Raw genomic sequence first — 12,925 nt, 5'->3', positions numbered from 1 at the left:
TTTATCAAATTTTTTTATAATTTTTCATTCCTTACTTTATCCCATCCAAATGAACATGACTGTAATTTCTATCGATGAAAATTAGAAAATAAAAAGAAACTTTTATTTATTCAACAATGTAAAACGGGTCCGCATGGGGACTCCGTTTGGACCCCAAAAGATCGAAGAATTGAATCGGTGGGGAGTGAAGAATGCTAATTGAAGTTAAGAATTAGTTGACCTTCGAGAGAAGATTGATTTATACCGATTCCTCGCCTGAACTTCGCCAACTCTGGCTAATTCCTCTGCGGCCTCTCCTTTATGGTGTCAGGCGGTCAGCCATTGAGTTTTCAAATGTCATGCCATGTGGACGGACTCCAAATTTATTTTTTATAATTAAATAAAAACTTATTTATCTAGGAATGAAATCTCTTTGTATTGCAATATTTTCCATATTTTTTTAAAATTAAAAAGAACCTTACCATGAAATTCTTAATTCTTATTTCAAATAATATATTATCATAATTATGTCATTTATATTTAACTTTTGATACCCGATTTGGAATCTTCATCGTTATTCTCTCTCTTTCCAGCTGTTTTTTTTTAAAAAAAAACTATTGTACATAACTATTTTTTAAAATAATACGAATAAAGAGTTTTTTCTTTCATTTATATTATTTCTCAATCCTAAAAATTGTAATTTTTTAACAAATTATTTGTCGGATACACACACACACAAAATTTTATTATTTTATTTAATATATTATATATTTCATAATCCGTATTTAATAAGCTTACTAATATTATAGTTTGGGAAATTCATGATGGTACACTCATAGAATTAGCTTTTCTCAATGGAACCATCGCATTTTTGATTTCTACCAGTGATACCCTCGTACTTTTAATTTACTCTCTATGGTACACTCGTGTAACTTTAATCTACTCTCTGTTGACTTTAGACCGTAAAACAAATTGTATATTTGAAATCTTTGCAAAATAGTTAAATAAAATAGACCCTTAAATCATGTAAAACAGAGTCAAAATGAGTGAGATATTAATGACAAAGTTTGGTTATGAAGTTTTAATATATCTTACTCATTTTGACTCTGTTTTACATGATTTAAGGGTCTATTTTATTTAACTTTTCGCAAGGATTTCAAATTGGTTTTACAGTTTGAAATCAATAGAGAGTAAATTAAAAGTACACGAGGGTATCATAGAGTGTAAATTAAAAGTACAAGCGTACCATTGGTAGAAGTCAAAATACGATGGTACCATTGAGAAAAGCCAATTATATAAGTGTACCATCAAAAATTTCCCTTATATTTTTAATGAAAACCAAAAAATGGATCTTATTATGATATTCAATTTAATAAGAAGTATGATAATTTTGATAACTGATCTACTCTTAGGCCATAATAATTTTGATTTATTCACATACAAACTAAATACATGGGAAAACTATGACCTAATCATACCAGAAAAAATAGAGAGATGGAAAGGTGGTCAAATAAGACCAACGAATAAAAAGAGAAAAAAGATGGGTAGAGAGTGACAAAATTGATATATAAAAAGGAAGAAGGATGGCCAAAGTCCTAATCATCCACCTGAGCTGAGTCGGAAGGGGCGGTTTGGTCGGCTGCAAATGGCCGCCACTATCAGCCCCTCTAATAAACAACTTTTCGTACCTGTTACAAATGGACCAAACACGCCTTATAAAAATCGAAAATTATCAAATCTGACCGCTTTGGAATCATTAACATTGCGCTTTATGTTACCGTAATATGGCTTAACATCATGATCGCTGTTTCATTACTTGCTGTAAGAAAGTCCATCATCATCTGCAGTCCAACACATTTTTACTCTTTTAATTAATTCCCTCTGGTGATTGCTTAACTAGATTAATAGGCCGTTTCATCATAAACATGTTTAATTGTCTATTCAGTACAAACAGAAACGTTGTACGGTCTGATTTCCCCCTAAACATCTGGTATATTATAAAAAGTTAATATTTTAAAAATAAAAAATTAGCAAGTTAACTACATTTTGATCGCTTAATCCGTTTAATAATCTGTTTAATTTTTAATAATATATAATCATCCGTTTAATATAAAATCGGACGTTTGAGACCCGAATCCGCTTATAAGATCGTTTTAACGGCCGGTTAATACGTTTCACAAAACACCGACTAAAACAGCGGGGAAATTGATTTGGCTGAGAGAAACCGGCAGGGGCAGCTAAAAGTATATAGGGTGGTGGGTGTTTAGGAAAAGGGGTCCCGCAATCACTGTCAGCAGTCCACGCGAAGAAGCAGTAATACTACTAGAAACAGTCCTAAACACACCAACCCTCATTCTCCATCTCTCAATATAACTCTCCCTCTCCCTTTTGTTTCTTCTCAATTTCCACTTCCAAAAGCAACTCTTCTCATTCTTATACACAAAACAAACTACAAATTCGTGTTCGTCAAGGTAAGCCCCCACATCTCATTTGTTGTAATCACTTGTTGCTCATCATAGATCATATTACTTTCTCTCTCTGTGTGCACGTATGAATATGATCATCCTTGTGTTAGATCAGATCTCTTTGCTTTGCTTTTTGATGTGCTCTGTTTGTTTTTCTAGTAAGCAGATCTTCACTACAGACAGATGCTCTGTTTTTTTATGTCATGTTCATCGTTATGCTCTGTGTTCTTACAGAGACGATTTCATATATATTTTGATTGTTATCGCTGTTTATTTGTTGCTGCTTTGATCTGTCGATGAGAATGATCGCTTATTGTCTTTTAAGCTTCATAATGTTGATGAACTCTAGCTGTAACGTCTCATGCTACTTTACTGTTTTTATTAATTTCTACAGTGTATCTTGCTTTTAATGAAAATATTATAAAATTAATCACTGTCCATTTAGGTAGCTTGGTTCAAAATACCACGTGAAATCTTAAATCTGAATGCCGTTTTCTTCATTTTTGGAGTCCCGCATCTTTTAGATTCTCATCTTACAGAGTTACAGCCCCAGGATTTGGCCTGGTAGTTGCGGAAAGTGTGAGAACATATGACTTGGGTCTAGTAGGGTGGCACGCACCGGGGTTTATTTTCCGTAAAAAAGTGTCTATCTGGTAAATACATATTTGAACTCTTCTGTACTTGCCGGAAAAATCTTTAGAGCAATTCTTATAAAGCAATTTCGCCCTATACCATCCTGTGTTTTACTTGAAAAATTAATTTGTGATGCTTAGTAACTCTGTAAATAGAGTTTGTGATATGAATACGGGTATTAATGTAAATCGTGCCGTCTATAACTTTGTCTTTGTAAGAAAGTGGCTTGTTGCCAACCTGTGGTGTCCACTACCTTTACTTTTTCTTTTTGACAGTATATATATACACTGAGTATAATTCTAAACAATATTTGTCAAACTAAAAATGATTAAGAAAGAAAGTATGCGCATCTTAGTTGGGAATCTCAGTATTTTTTTTATATTGTAGATCGGTAGGTTAAAATATTTTGGGTGATTTTTATCTGTCATTCTTTCTGTAATCAGCAAGCTTATTATCTTAAGCAACAATTTTTTTTTATCTATATGTTATTATAACATCCAGGTTGGCAATTGCTAGTTTAAGAACAACCATCAATTGAACTGGGCCTCGTTAGCAACTTTTGATTACATTCTTTGATTAAAAAAATGTATTCTCTTGGTTTCTAATAATTGACATGTCCTTTTTGGCCAGCAAATTAAAGTGAATCAAAACATACTTTTTATTTTATGATATCATAGTATTGTTTTTGGTTAGGTGTCATTTTATTGACTGGGTTCTGTTCATTTTGTTATTGGACGGCCATAACATTATTGCTTAATAAATAAATTTTGGAAGGTCACTTTTATCAAAACAGTATTTTCTTTAGTAGACTACATAAAAAAATTAAAGTTGAAAAAAAGTGATACTATAAAAGTTGGTTACCAGTTACTACTATTTTCGGAGAGATTCGGACCATTAATGTAAATGGTGTTATTGTCTGCCTTCTAGTGTTACACAGTTATCAAGTTAAGCAAAATGTAGTTTTATAATTGTATAGTGTTGCTTATTCCGAAACAGTACATTGATGCCATTGGATCCTCATTGAGGGCCAGATGTTGCCAAGATCTGAAAAATATGACCAGCATCTATGTCGGGATCATGATCTGATCTGTATACAATTATATTATATAATTATTCTACAGGACAAGAGTAATACAATTTTACTTTTTTTGTCTTATAATCTCTTAATATATTTCAGTCCTTGTGTATGTGCTCAATTTCCGACTTCAGATATGTTGAAATTATGTAATACTTGTTTGTTTGTCCGTGATATGTTAAAAACCAATCAAATTTATAAAATAATGAGACATATATCATACTAGAATAATATCATCCATGTGATATCTGCCCTCTGCGATTTTGAGATTAGCATCTTTCAAAGCAATAACCACTGTCAGTGTAAGAAAATATTAAAATTCACATAAAATTATTCTCGCAAATTCTACACTTGGTTCAACACTCCATTCCAAATTACCGTCCTGGTTTCACTAATTATTTGATGATACCTATAGATGTCTTCTAAATATTTAAGTTGTAACATTTTTTTAACAACACTGTAAGATTTATTTGTTTTCTTGATCCTTCTGCAGTGAAGTATATATTTGACATAAGAGGTATAATTTTATAAAGCAAAAATTTTAGTTATGGAGGAAGAAACCTTAGCAAGTTCTGAGATACCAGTGGTGAAGGTTGTCGATGAGGTAGTGACAAATGCTGATTCTATTAAGGTATGAACCTATCCTTGTACTCCTTTTTTTTGTATAGTAATTTCAGTGAAATGGAGAGATAATAATATAAGGAATGCAATTCAAGGAAAGTGGCACAGATTTGTTTTTGCAAAGCTCTTGTTTGGAGCAAAAATATATTACTGTAAAGTTAAAATTTGCATGTTTGTTCTGAAAATTTGTTTATGCAGGAAAGTGAAAAGAAGAAAGAAGAGTATGATTCCACCATTGATGGGGAATTTATAAAAGTAGAGAAGGAAGCTCTTGCAGATCAAAAGCCCATCGTCATTGAAAGAAGCTCAAGCAATTCTTCTTCTAGCAGGGAATTGCTAGAAGCCCAGGAAAAAATTAAAGAAACTGAGGTTGAATTAGTGAGATTAACAGAAGCTTTAAAGGATTCTGAATTGGAGAACAAAAATTTAAATGATGAACTTTTACTTGCAAAGGAAAAACTGGAATCTAGCGATAAAAGTTATAATGAGCTTGAGCTTGACAACAAGAAATTGCAACAGAGTATTTCTGAAGCTGAAGAGAGATATACTCTGCAGCTTAGCACACTGCAAGAGGCCTTACAAGCAGAACAGATGAAGCAAAAGGAGCTGAGTGGTGTGAAAGAGTCCTTTGACAATCTTCAAAGTGAGCTAGAGGATACTAAAAAGAATATGTTGGAGGTTGAGCAGCAGCTGCAATTGTCCGCAGGTGAGGCCCAGAAGTTTGAGGAGCTTCATAAGCAAAGTGGTTCACTTGCCGAGTCGGAGACAAAAAAGGCATTGGAGTTTGAGGGTCTACTTGAAATGGCAAAAGCTAGTGCTAAAGAAGTGGAAGATCAAATGGTTTCTTTGCAAGAAGAACTTAAGGGCTTGTACACGAAGATTGCTGAAAATGAAAAGGTTGAAGAAGCACTCAAAGTTACCACTGCTGAACTCTGCACGGTTCAGGGAGAGGTAGAGCTTTCAAAATCACAACTGGTGGAGACAGAAAATAGGCTTGCTTTAAAGGAAAGTCTTGTAAATGAGTTGACACAAGAACTGGAACTGCGAAAGGCTTCTGAAGCTCAGGTGAAAGAAGATTATTTGGCAGTAGAAAATCTTCTGTCATCAACAAAAGAGAATCTTCAAATTAAAGTTTCTGAATTGGACGATATCAAGTTGAAGCTGAATGAAGAAGTCTGTGCAAAGGAACTTCTTGAAGTAAGTCTAAAGAACCAGGAATCAGAAGTACTGATGCTAAAAGAGGAATTCAAAAAAGTAACAACAGAGAAAGAAGCTCTTGAGGCTGCATTAGCTGACCTTAATAACAATTTGGCAACAACCAAGGAGTTGTGCAATGATCTTGAAGCAAAGTTACAAGTTTCTGATGAGAACTTTGGTAAAGCAGATTCTCTTTTGTCTCAGACACTGGCAAACAGCAAGGAACTGGAACAAAAGCTTAAATCACTGGAGGAGCTTCACCATGAATCTGGTTATGCAGCAACAACTGCCACACAAAAGAATGTTGAGCTTGAGGAGGTTTTGCAGGCTTCGAAGGCTGCAGCAGAAGAAGCAAAGTCTCAGCTGAGAGAACTTGAGACTCGTTTTATTGCGGCTGAACAGAAGAACTTGGAGCTGGGACAACAGCAAAATCTTCTGGAATTGAAATGTAATGATGCTGAGAGGGAAGTAAAAGATTATTTAGAGAAAATATCTGAACTTAGTGCTCTGCTGAAAACTGGGGAGGAAGTGAATAATGAGCTTACTGAGCAAAAGCAAGGATATGAAGGTAAGATAAGTCTTCTGGAGTCTGAATTAAGCTCTTTATCTGCTAGATATTCAGAACTAGAGTCGGAGTTGAAAAGTGCCATAGAAAAATGTACTGAACATGAGGAGAAAGCTAACTCGACTACTCAACGTGGTCTTGAACTAGAAGATCTAATTCAGTCATCGCATTCCAAAGTAGAGGATGCTGAGAAGAAGGTGAACCAGTTGGAGCTTCTACTTGAAACTGAGAAGTATAAAATTCAGGAGCTTGAAGGACAGATAGGTACCTTGGAAAATAAATGCAGGGAAGCTGAAGAAACCTCGAAGATTCATTTTGACAAGGCATCAAAGCTGGAGACAGAAATAGAGGGTTTGCAATTAAAACTATCGAGTCTTGAGGCAGCACTGCAGTTGGCAAATGAAAAGGAGATTGAGTTGACTGAAAGTTTAAAAATAACAACAGAGGAGAAGTTAAACCTGGGAGATGCACTCAAAAACTCAACTGAGAAGCTTGTTGAAAATGAAAACATACTTGACATCTTACGCAATGAATTGAATCTCACTAAAGGGAGATTAGAAAGCATCGAATGTGATCTTAAGGCTTCTGGAATGAGAGAAACTGAGGTCATGGAGAAGCTTAAGTTTGCAGAGGAGCAAATTGAGAAACACGGAAGTGCACTGGAACTAGCTACAGCAAGAAGCTTAGAGCTCGAGTCATTACATTCAACTGTTACGAAAGACTCAGAACTCAAATTGCAAGAAGCAATTGCTAGTTTTACCAGTAGAGATTCTGAGGCGAAGTCACTGCATGACAAAGTGCAGGCTCTCGAGGATCAAGTGGAGATTTATAAAGAGCAAGTGACCGAGGCAGCTGAAAAATCTGCATCCATGAAAGAAGAGTTTAATCAGATTGAAATTAAACTGGCTTCTTTAGAAAGCACAAATGAAGAACTCAAGAAGAAGGTTGTGGAAGCAGAAGATAGAGCTGCACAGTCATTCTCAGAGAACGAACTGTTGGTGCAGACAAATACAGAGCTCAAGAACAAGATATATAACGAGCTTCAAGGGTTACTAGATTCTGCAAATGCTGAAAAAGAAGCCATTTCTCAACAAGTTTTAGCTCATGTAAACACTATCGCAGAATTAAATGAAGCACAGGCAAAGGCCAGTGAGCTTCACTCGGCAACATCAACAATTGTTGAAGCTCATAAAGCTGAACTTGATCAGGCGCTGGCTAAACTGATAGCACTTGAGAGCAAGTATGCTCAACTAGAAAAGGAAAACGAAGGGCTCGCTGAAGTAAATTTAAAGCTTACCCAGGAACTAGCTGTTTGCGAGTCTAGACTGAATGATCTGCAAACCAAACTGTCTGCAACATCTTCAGAGAAAGAAGAAGCTTTTAAACAGCTTCAATCTTCCCAGACGGTACTTGAAGAACTGAAAGCGCAGCAGATTTTAGATGGCGATAAGTTACAATCTCAGGTCAGTGGTTCATGCTACATTGTGTAGAATATAATTAAGTTTTAAAAATGGTTTAAATTATGGTGATGTTACATGAATTTCTGATCCAATGAATGCATTTCTGCAGATATCATCTTTGGTGGAAGAAAAGAATCATCTGGCAGTAACAAATGAAGAGGCCAAGAAGGAGCTGCAGACGGTAATACTACAGCTAGAAGGACAGTTGAAAGATAATAAGTCGCAGGAGGATGCTTTAAAAACTGAAATTGACACTCTCAAGGCTGAGATAGCTGAGAAATTTGTCCCCAAAGACAGTTTGAAGAAGTTAGAAGAACAAATTGCAAAAGCTGAGGCTAGAACAAAAGAAGAGGTAATTCCCAATTTAATAAGAGTAAATTCAGTATATGTGATTTATTTGAGTAGTCAACTAAGGATGAGTTCACAGTGTTGGTTGATCTAGTTTAATAATATGTCAAATGAACAAGTTCTACAATTCTATAGTAAGTTAATGCTAAACATCCCAAGGTCCATTAGGCAATAAGTTTTCCTCCCTGGTCCTCAAATGCCTTAGATTTACAAATTGTCTACACATGCCTTTTTGAAAACAGAAGAGAGAGAGACAGAGGATTTTAGTCCTTATGCTGAACATGTTGCCTCAATAATTTTTTTGCAGAATGTCGGAGCTGGCGGAAATGAATCAAAGGATGGAGTAGAAGTGAAATCTAGAGACATTGGATCCCTCGTTTCAACTCCATCAAAACGCAAAAGCAAGAAAAAGCTAGAGGCGACATCTTCTCAAATTTCATCTGCAGACACGCAAACTCAAACATCAGGGGATTCTTCTGGACTAAGCTTTAACATCATCTTGGGCGTAGCTCTGGTTTCGGTGATCATTGGCGTAATTCTTGGAAAAAGATACTAAAATATGATTGGAAAGTTTTGGTTTTAATTTTTTGGCTTCATGATCTTCTTCTCTGTCACATATTGATGATTGTAATTTGTGCGCAGCAGATTGGTATATTTTGGTGGTATCTTATTTTTGGTGACTATTTAAAGTTGGTCAGGGACAGTTTTATTTGTATCCCCAACCTGGTTTGCAAGACTAGCTGATATGAGTGCATAGGAGAAAAAATCCAGCTCATATCTGTATCATTCATGGTTTTGTTTTTTTGTTTTTTTTTTTTAATTTATTTGTTTGAGTATCTTTTTAAAGTTTTTTTTTTTTTTTTGTTGCAGAATAAATTTGTCAATGCTGTATGTGCGATTGTTGACCATATTTCGTGCAGGTATGTGAACTAGGCAAGTCAGTGTACTAGTCGCACTGTGTATGCAATTTGCCAAAAGAAGTTGCGTTTTCAACTCCCAAACTTTTATAAATCGAAAAAGTTTAGAATGCCGACTCAGGTCTTGCTATTTTAGGTGGTACAATTTTTTAAAACGAATATAAGAATCTTGTGAAGAGGTATAGATCCAAGCAATACCCTCGATATTCATTTTGTATATTCTCCAAAAATTCCAAGTTTATATGCGCTTAGTCAAAAAAGTATACATATCACTTGAGATGTAGTTCTAATAATTGAAGAGAAGATCAGCAAAATATCCTGTTTGTTGTTTGCGTCTCAATCAGCTGTGAGTTCGCTTTTATTATGCTACTTTCGAATACCATGTTCGAACTCTTTTTTGCATGTAGAGTGAGCTGTAGGAAGGAGTTGCATTATAAGTGGGCTAGTTAGATTTTGTGCAAAGTGTGTAGCTTGGTTGGTTTCGGGGCCAAGCCCTGTTTGTATAAGAGCATCTCCAACGGTGTTGGCTATAATCGTTGGCTAAATTGGACCTGTAAGATATTATGTAAAATTTGCTTAACCTGTAAAACATTTTGCTTCAATGATATTAGCTATACTGATTGGCTATAATTTAAAAATAGTATGTTGTTAATATTTTAGATTGTTAAAATAGAATATATCAATTTAATATGGTAATAAATGATGTGCAATCTTCTTACATATTTCTTACAGACCTGCAGAGATTCGACAAATTTAGCCATCCATAGAGGGTTGGCTAAAATTATAGACAACAGGTTCACGTGGTTGGAGTGCTATTTTTTCAAGACGTTGGCTATATTTTTTAATTTTGGAATGCCAACTCATTTTTTAGCCAAGGATTTTGTACGGTTGGAGATGCTCTAAGTAGGTCCGGTAATTTCATACACGGAACAGAAATTTGTGTGTTTTCATTTTAGTACAGAATTTTAATTTCGCGTCGGTTTTAAATTTATTCATCAAATAACGACAAGGCATAATATAATTAATTAATTATAATAATAGATTGTTAATAATTTACAATAATAGCATGATTTATAGTATGTAATTTAATTTTAATAATAGTTTCATAAATAACATATACATAATATCAAATAATATATAAATTTTAATTAAATACCAATTTTTAAAATATTAAAATATAATTTAATATTTTATTTTTCTCATTTCGTGTCCTGTACTTTATGTTATGTCGTGTTATTTCATTTCTTTTCATGTACTAAATGTTAGGTCGTGGTATTTCATTTTTTTCGTATCATGTTTATATTTGAATTTCAAGTATATACAAATTCATGTCAATCCGTGTCATGACGATGTCATGTTTATGTTTGAATTTCAGGTATACACGAATTCATATCAATCCAATCCGTGTGATTTTATTTTTTTTCATGTTTGGATTTCAAGTAGACCCGACCCTTTTTATGTCGCGGACACGGAGCATTGATATTATTGTGAACACGTACCCGCCTAGTAATCAGAATTGTGATAAGTCCTGTAAGAGAATCCTAACAACTTTGAACTGGACCAACATTATACAATCCAATTTCGAGGATTAAAAAACTTACAGAACAATTATTATTATCAAAGATAATGTTCATCTAATCACCTCGATCATATTTTGAATCTTTGTTTGAAAGAAAAGAATTACAAGGGGCAACAAGAAAACCAAAATAATCACTCAGCCGGCCGGTGGTTGCCAAGCTGAAGCAGTCAACAATGACAAGTCCTTCCACCCCAATTTCAACGATCCATTCTCTTCCACCAACGTATACCCTTTCCACGGAAACATTCCCAGCAATAAACTCGCCTGCGCTGCCGGATTCCCCGCCAGCGATACCGTTCCGAACCCGATCCGTCTCAATTCCTCCCCCCACTTCTCCACTTTCACTTCACCAGTCCTCTTAGGCCCTCCTACGGCCACAATATTCCTGATTTCGCATCCGAATAATTGCTGCTCCACCGTGTGCCTTTCGAGATTATCCTCCCCGAGCCCATCGCCTACCGCGTCGAATAATGCCGAGTAATAATGCAAAGCCTCCACAAATCTTCCTAAGAAACTCCCCGCGTGACTCAAGTCCTGCTCGATGATCGTGATCAATTTCGGACGCACAAGAGATAATAATCTCAGCGTGCCTAAGTCACTCCCCGTTACGTCGTAAAGGCAGTGATGCATCCAGTGGACTACAATTGCCTCTCCGGCTAATCTGACACCGAGCTGAGCCAAGTCCGTTATGTTCCCGATTTTTCCTTCCAGCGGTAAAAACTCGAAAGGCAGGCTGAGGGAGCTAGCGAAATCAGCTAAACGACGACCCGTGGCTTCCAGGAGCTCGATTGAGGAGCCTACCCCGGTGATTTTAATCGACCTGATTTTACGAGTCCGTGAGGCCAGGATGTGGAACAGTCCTGGCCACTGGAGGCCTTGCATTATATCGAGATCGATGATGTGTACGTGGTCTTCTCCTTCTAAGGCCTGGAAGATGGCTTGGTTTGCGGTGAAATGAGAGAATTTGATTAGGGGACTTATGGAGTTGTAGGATTGGAGAGAGTTGCAGATTTTCTGGCATTGAGTTAGGGTTAGGTTTTTGATGTTGAGGGGAGAGTAGGTTCCGAGACATGAGCTGATGATTCGAGCTTGGAGGGCTTCGGCGAAATAAGCGGCGACTCTTTCGGGGGAGGAGCCGTAGGGAGACGAGAGTTCGGAGATTTCCGGGAGTAAGTCGCTGGCGTCTTCGAGGTTGTCGACGGCGACGCATTCGGCGCATTGGAGGAGTAGACCGAGGAGACGGAGGCCGGAGTATTCAGCTCCGTCTTCGTCGTGTTTTTCGCCGGAGAGGGAGGCTTCGGCGGAGTAGTTGAGGCGTTTGTGAGCGGAGGCGTCGTCGTCGGCGGTGGAAGGGAGGTCGTGCGGGCGCTTGGATTTCATGGCGGTGGAGTTGGGGTCGGAGGTGGTGGCGATGGGGAGGTGAGGGACTAGACTGTGAAGCATGTTCGAAAGTTGCACGAGAGAGAGACGGAGCGAGGGAGATGAGCAGGAGAGAGATGAAAAGGAGAGAGGAGAGAGTGTTTTGTGTCAGAGAGAGAGAAGGGGGAGGAATGGGAAAGAAAAGAGATGGAAGAGGGAGGGAAGGAAAGGTGGATAGCTTTTTGGTGGTAATCGTCGTTGAGAGGGTCACCGTCTTGTCTCTTTCTCGTTGTTTCTTTCCGAATTCTTTTCTTTTTTTATCTTCTGATGTTTATATTACGTTTATGTTATCATATACAACTTTAATAATTTTGATTAAGGACGACTAATGCTTATATTATCCTCGACATTACATCATCCTGATATAATTCTTGTTCATTTTTTAACCCCAAACTTCTTATTTTGTTTCAAGTAGCTTCTAACACAACAAACTAATACTAACAAGCTTGCATTTGAATATACACGAGGCGACTATAATTATTGACGCTTCCTAGTCTTCTACTCATTTTTTTAATCGAGTACATAATTAAGGAGAAACATAGAGTCATTTTAACTCCACATCTATGTTTCTCGTGTGTGATTCCAAATTGCAAATACTGTCTCTTTCTCTCGCTGGTCTAAAAAGGTTGGGACAACTGGACAAGAGGTAAAAAATATCAGTAATTTT

At 36.5% G+C, this 12,925-nt stretch overlaps 2 protein-coding genes across 4 annotated transcripts; one reads left to right on the top strand and one right to left on the bottom strand.

Moving 5' to 3' along the window:
* Nucleotides 1-2,291: 2,291 nt before the first annotated feature.
* Nucleotides 2,292-9,181, top strand: LOC108214209 (intracellular protein transport protein USO1). Of its 3 annotated transcripts, none has more exons than XM_017386070.2 (5): nt 2,292-2,450; nt 4,646-4,783; nt 4,972-7,998; nt 8,105-8,347; nt 8,651-9,181. In XM_017386070.2, exons 2-5 carry the CDS (start codon nt 4,700-4,702, stop codon nt 8,897-8,899), a joined length of 3,603 nt encoding a protein of 1,200 aa, XP_017241559.1. In that variant the 5' UTR covers nt 2,292-2,450; nt 4,646-4,699; the 3' UTR covers nt 8,900-9,181. The 3 variants fall into 3 exon arrangements, with proteins under 3 accessions (XP_017241559.1, XP_017241561.1, XP_063944713.1); XM_017386072.2 differs by having other exon boundaries at nt 2,312-2,450; nt 4,698-4,783; XM_064088643.1 differs by lacking the exon at nt 2,292-2,450 and adding an exon at nt 2,977-3,097.
* A 1,635-nt stretch (nt 9,182-10,816) lies between these two features.
* LOC108210378 (scarecrow-like protein 23) lies at nt 10,817-12,493 on the bottom strand. The gene has a single exon (XM_017381628.2). It carries the CDS (start codon nt 12,280-12,282, stop codon nt 10,975-10,977), a length of 1,308 nt encoding a protein of 435 aa, XP_017237117.1. The 5' UTR covers nt 12,283-12,493; the 3' UTR covers nt 10,817-10,974.
* Between the last annotated feature and the right edge of the window lie 432 nt (nt 12,494-12,925).

Source organism: Daucus carota, chromosome 3 (genome assembly GCF_001625215.2).
Source record: "Daucus carota subsp. sativus chromosome 3, DH1 v3.0, whole genome shotgun sequence".
In the NCBI taxonomy this organism is placed as follows: Eukaryota; Viridiplantae; Streptophyta; class Magnoliopsida; order Apiales; family Apiaceae; genus Daucus; species Daucus carota.
This window is presented reverse-complemented; position numbering and strand designations above follow the sequence as displayed.

Excerpts from the sequence above, each read along its gene's own strand:
- LOC108214209 (XM_017386070.2), top strand. The coding sequence starts at position 4,700 with ATGGAGGAAGAAACCTTAGCAAGTTCTGAGATACCAGTGGTGAAGGTT. Across the intron at positions 4,784-4,971 it reads CAAATGCTGATTCTATTAAG|GAAAGTGAAAAGAAGAAAGA; the intron begins GTATGAACCTAT and ends TTGTTTATGCAG. Across the intron at positions 8,348-8,650 it reads AGGCTAGAACAAAAGAAGAG|AATGTCGGAGCTGGCGGAAA; the intron begins GTAATTCCCAAT and ends ATTTTTTTGCAG.
- LOC108210378 (XM_017381628.2), bottom strand. The coding sequence starts at position 12,282 with ATGCTTCACAGTCTAGTCCCTCACCTCCCCATCGCCACCACCTCCGAC.